Here is a 6000-nt window from a genome sequence, read left to right on the forward strand (position 1 = left end):
TGAGTGTAACATCAAAATGAGCTTATATCATTAAAAACGTCAATATTTAAGAAAGTACAGTACAATTTAACAAAAGTCATTATTTAATAACGCAAAATTTAATTTATTTATAGTTCACAAGTCACATAGTGATTGCAAGGTTGCTAATTTTTAGTAAAGTTAATTAAAATAAATTTCAATACTAAAAAATTCTTGGAAATAATTGTTGATAGATTTAATTAAAATAAATTGTAAAATTAAATGTTGAAAATTATTTTTGATAAATAAAAAATATAAATTTTTAATATAAAAAATTCTTGAGAATTATTTTTGGTAATTTTCCATTTTTAAATTAAAACAAAATAATTCTTCTCTGACATGAATTAATTGGCAATGATTGACACCCATGATTGACTACCCACTAAAAGTCAATTGTAAATGATTACGCGATACAATTAATAAACTCTTTCAATTGATATCGATGAATAAGATACACCAGAGGTCAACGATGAACGTCTTTATTTGGGCTCACCTTCATAAACTTATAAAAAAAATGAAAATAAATTGGCAGTATCTATTAATCGATACTATTGGAAGATTTATGGCGGTGAGCTTTGCCAATTTTATTGTTCTCAAACGTCTACGGACGCCATTTGTGGTAAGGAAGGTATCTCGTCGCCAAAGTCCATGGCTGACTCATGATTTAAAATTGGAATTGCGTCATCGTGATGTCATTTACAAGCGTGCTCGCAGAACGAATGACCAAAGTCTACTCGAACGGTATAAAACTTTGAGAAAGGATTTAAAATCAAGTTAAATAATGCTCGTGATTCCTACTTCAAGAATGTTTTGAACGATGAATCGCTAGATCAGCCTATTTGGATGAAACTGAAGCGTTTGGGTATTGTAAAGTGCAAACAATCATCACCGCTTGATCATTTCAGTGCGGACTACTTAAATATTGCTTACTCTAAAACACTAACTAAACACACTTCTTGTAGTCGAGACTTTGTAGAAAATCTACCTCTTCATTATATAAAGAGAGTAAATTGTGTTTTCAACTGGTCAAAAATTGATATTGTTGATGTCACTAAAAGTCTTCATTTAACTCTCTCAAAATCAACCGGTAAGAGTCCAGATGGTTTAGATCTAAAATGGCTCCGTGATCATCTTCCGCAAGTGTCACTTTTTCTTACTGCCATCTTCAACCTCTCACTTGACACAGGCATTTTCCCGGACGTTTGGAAGGCTGTTTTTATTGTACCACTAAATAAAGTCACCCCACCGAAGTCTGCGTCTGATACTCGTCCTATCGCCAACCTATCACATCTAGCGAAAGTCTTCGAACGCATTGTAGCAAATCAACTTGTCACCTATCTCGAAGATAATAACTTGTTAGATGACTATCAATCTGGTTTTCGTAAACATCACAGCACCCAAGCAGCCTTGTTAAGATTATCTGATGAGATTCGTCGAGCTATTGATTGTGATGACCTCACGTTTCTCATCTTGTTCGATTTCACCAAGGCCTTTGACTCATTGGATCCTAAAGTCCTCCTTGCTGCTTTATATGAAATGGGTTTCTCACTAGAAACAATCATGTGGTTCCATTCTTACCTCACAGGCAGATCACAGTCTGTCATTGACTCTTCAAATGTAGCATCCAGCTCTATCAGCACCACCTCTGGTGTTCCGCAAGGTTCCATTCTAGGTCCAATCCTATTTTTAATTGCTATTAATGGTGTAGTCAAGCGACTGAGATATTGTAAACATGGTCTCTTTGCAGACGACAAATGGATCTATCTTCACTTCAAACTCTTCAATTTAGATGATGCTGCTGCTAGACTTACGGTTGATGCTCAAGCTGTGGCAGACTGGGCCAAAGAGAACAACCTAGAGATAAATTATCAGAAAACCAAAGTAATGATACTGGGCAGCAACCGTAAGCTCAAGTACCTTGAAGGCTGTGAATTACCAGAAATCTATATTGATGGAAATAATATTCCATATGTAAATTCAACGAAACACTTGGGATTACAGTTAGCGAATAATCTTTCATGGGATTCCCATGTTGCTCAGGTGTCTCGAAAAGTTTATGCAACGCTTAATAGTCTGAAGTACAGAAGAAACATTCTCTCCACGCAATGTCGCAAACTGCTGGTTATGGCTACCATCCTACCTATCATTGATTATTGCTCTGTAGTTTGTCTGGATATGCCTATTAAACTAGATGTTAAACTGCAGCGTTTAGTAAACAGTTCTATTCGATTTATTTTTAATTTAAAGAGGGATCAGCACATAACGCCTTATCGTCGCAAGCTAAACTGGCTGCCTGTTAAATCACGTAGATTTTATTCCTTGGCTTGCTTGCTCTTCAAATTATTTGAGACTGGTCAACCAAAATTTTTGCATGATCTCTTCCATGAAGTTGATGCTGATGTGAGACAATCTAGTAGACTGTTAGCGAAGAATAATAATGTCGCTTTTAAAATGCCAAACTTCTCTACCACTGTCTTTGAGCATTCATTCGTCGTAACTGCTATTCGAACTTGGCAAGATTTACCAGCTGACATCATAAACTCGCAATCCATTGAAATCTTCAAAAATAAAGCTTTTACCTACTTTGTTAATCTTGAAACTTAAAGTTAAAAATTTGTTTCTTTGCTTAGTAATATATAGATCTATTAATGTAGTCTAAAAATTTGAAACTATAACTTATTATCTAGTTGTTTATTAAAATCGTAAATTAATACTTTTATTTCTAATTTAAAAATTATTGTCTAACCAATATTACTTATGTTGATCTTGTTAATATAAATTTTTTGCCATTTGGCTGTTAGCCCTGGCATATATATTTAATAAATAAAAATAAAAATAAAATACGGATTAAATTTAGGAGCTCGTAAATTTAAATGATTGCTATTAGATATGTTACATATTATTTGTACGAGTGAAGATATTAATTATGGCAAGAGTTCAAATTACTTATTAATTATCAGTAGTTTATTTTAAATGATTGTAGACATGGATAGACACGTGGTGCTTGCAGACTTATGGCTTTTAAATAAGTCTGATTTTAATTATTATTATTATCAACTGTTTCAGTGTAATTTAGTACTTATATGTTAATTTAATCGACGCGATTGCTACGAAAATAGTGCGGCATTTCCTGAACTCAAGGAGATATTTATAAATTTTGGCTTGTAGTTCATGAAATTATTTCAGGAAAAAAAATTGTATTATTAATAAATACAATTCAAATTTTTTATTTTTTTTTTTTTTGAATAAAAAATTAATTTTTTTTATTCTTCATTGCAGCTTATTTATAAATATGATTTGAAAAATGAATTTTTTGATTAAATTTGTATAATTTATGAGAAAAAAAATTGATATTTGTTTTTTTTTTAATTTAATTTTTTAAACAACAATTTTTATTCTTTATTGCAGTTAATTTATAAATATGATTTGAAAAATGAATTTTTTTTATTCAATTTCTTCAATTTAAAAGTAAAAAAATTAATTTTTGTCTTTTTTTATATTAAAATTTTTTAAATATACATTTTTAGAGTATTTTTAGATATTTTTAAATTTTAATGATCAATCAAGAGGTAATAAAATAATTTATCAATTTTTTTTTATATTTATTAGAAAATAGAATTTAATAAAAAATAATTCTAATGTCAATTTTTTGAATTTTTTAAACAATTCTATAAAATTATAAAAATTGAGAAATTTACAATTTTTTAAAATTAATTATTCTATTTTCAATTTAGAATATAATAAAATTTATAAATATTTTAAAATGATCATTTTTAATAATCAAAAAATTAATTTGTTCAATTTTTATGTTTATTCTTCATTGTAGCTAATTTATAAATATGATTTAAAAAATGAGTTTTTTGGTTAAATTTGTTCAATTTAAAAGTAAAAAAATTGATATTTGTTTTTTTTTTTAGTTCAATTTTTTAAACATCAATTTTCAGAGTACCTTTATTATTTTTTTCTTGATAATAAAAAATTTATTTAGATATTTTTAAATTTTGATGATTAATCAAGAAGTAATAAAATAATTTATCAATTTTTTAATAATTTTATCAAAAAGAAAATTCTAATGTTAATTTTTTGAATTTTCAATTCTATAAAATTGTAAAAATTTAGAAAATAGATAAATATCTTTTTTTGATATTTTCAATATATATTTTTTTGAAAAGTACATTAAAAAAAGAACAATTTAAAAAAAAAAGTTGAATATCATAATTTTCTAAAAAATTTATAAATTTTTTTTTAAATTTGTTAGAATTGAGACAATTGAATATTTTTTTTTCTAAATTGTTCATGTTTTAATGTATTTTTCAAAAAAAAAATATATCAACAAAATCAAAAAAAAATTTCGTTAAAAAAAAAGAAAATTAAAATGGTTGACCCCACTTGTAAATAATTACCAATTTATCAAAAATAATTTTCAATAAAAATTTAAAAATAAATTTTTAATAAAATGTATAATTTTGCCATTCGGCTACTGCCTTGACATTAAACAAATAAATAAATAATTTTTGATAAAAATTTTTTATTTTAATTTACCCAAATTAATTCTCAAGATTTAGTATTAAAATTAATTTTAATTAAATTTACCAAAAATAATTCCTAACAATTTTTTAATATTTTATTTTAATTTATAAAAAATAATTCCTAAGAATTTAAAAATCATTGATTAATTTGAATAAAATTAAATAGAAATTTCGTTAAAAAAATGAAAATAAAAATGATTTACCCCATTATGACAACAAAGTTAGCCGTCACTTGACAATTTTTTAATTTTATTTAACAAAAAAATTTGTTTGAAAAAATAATTTTAAAAAAATTGCATTTTTAATTTTTTTTAATTTCTACGTCAATTTTTTAAATAATTTTTTTCTAGTCATAATTAATTTTTTAAAATGATAAAATATCTGCTAAATTAATTTTCATGACCGCAATTGTAAATATTTACCAAATTATATTGTTTTCAGTATAAAAAAAAAAAAAAAAAATGTTTAGTAAACAAACCTAAAATAACCCCAAGAACAACTCCAGACAAAGTGACAAGAAGAAGCATGTTTTCCCTGATCCACTTCCTAGTATCGGCTGTCACCTTGCGGGGCCCCTGGGAGGCCGAGACATCCTGGCCACCCATCTTAGCGAAGAGATACTCAGAGAAGCGGGCGGATGACTTCTCTTCCATTTCGAGGTTCCCGATGCGCAGTCGTTTTGAAAAAACTCCAGAAGCTGACGACGGCGATGGTGATGATGGCAGAGACGACGCCGAGGGTATTCCTGTCCCTGAGACCGGTGACACCCCAGCAGCTGTTCCCGCGGGTGACGATGGTACCGACGATACCTTACGCGATTTCTCGGCGGAGCCCCAGCAACACCACCACGAAGACGACGACGGGTTGCCGTTTTGGGGGTGTTGAGAAAAATTCCAAGTAACTAACCAGTCACGACCCTCGATCCACTCGCGAATCTTCCGCTTCCTCTTTTTCTTAACGCTCCAGGCGCTGCCCTCAATCGCTCCTTTTTTATGCCTGGACTTTCGGTCAATTATTAATTAATTAATTAATTTAACTAATTTTTTATTTCTTCTCTCTAAATTTCCTTAAAATTATTTCTTCAAACTCCAAAAATTCAATCGATTTTTTTAAAAAATAAACCCTTTGGGATGGTCCACTTTTATTTCCGTTGTCTGAGGTCGATCCTGGAAACCCCAACGACCTCGAGACCGTTGCGCAGGGTCAATTACCTCGAGCTCTAGTTACACTTTTTTTTTTTTTTTCTTTTACCGGACACAAATTCTTTATTAACAAAAATTACCAGCAAGTATTTCTTCCGGATAAAAAATATCCTTATTTTCTTTGTATTATTCCAATCAAAAAACAATTTTAGGGCTTATTACAATTTATTCCAAGCCGAGTAATTATTTATTACTAAATCTGGTGTGGACCAGACAACGGATCGGTTATTACTGACTCTGTTGAGCGTAAT

The 6000-nt window shown here is 28.9% G+C and overlaps 1 protein-coding gene across 2 annotated transcripts in view; it reads right to left on the bottom strand.

Moving 5' to 3' along the window:
* The window catches only part of LOC123270243 (excitatory amino acid transporter), a 33465-nt gene extending 27465 nt beyond the window's left edge, over positions 1-6000 (bottom strand). The window contains exon 1 of one of the 2 annotated variants that reach the window (XM_044736204.1): positions 5026-6000. In XM_044736204.1, coding sequence (XP_044592139.1) covers positions 5026-5200 — 175 coding nt within the window. In that variant the 5' untranslated portion in view covers positions 5201-6000. The remainder of the gene's footprint in view (positions 1-5025) is intronic. The other variant, XM_044736206.1, reaches the window with a different exon arrangement.

This window comes from Cotesia glomerata, linkage group LG8 (genome assembly GCF_020080835.1).
Source record: "Cotesia glomerata isolate CgM1 linkage group LG8, MPM_Cglom_v2.3, whole genome shotgun sequence".
NCBI lineage: Eukaryota > Metazoa > Arthropoda > Insecta > Hymenoptera > Braconidae > Cotesia > Cotesia glomerata.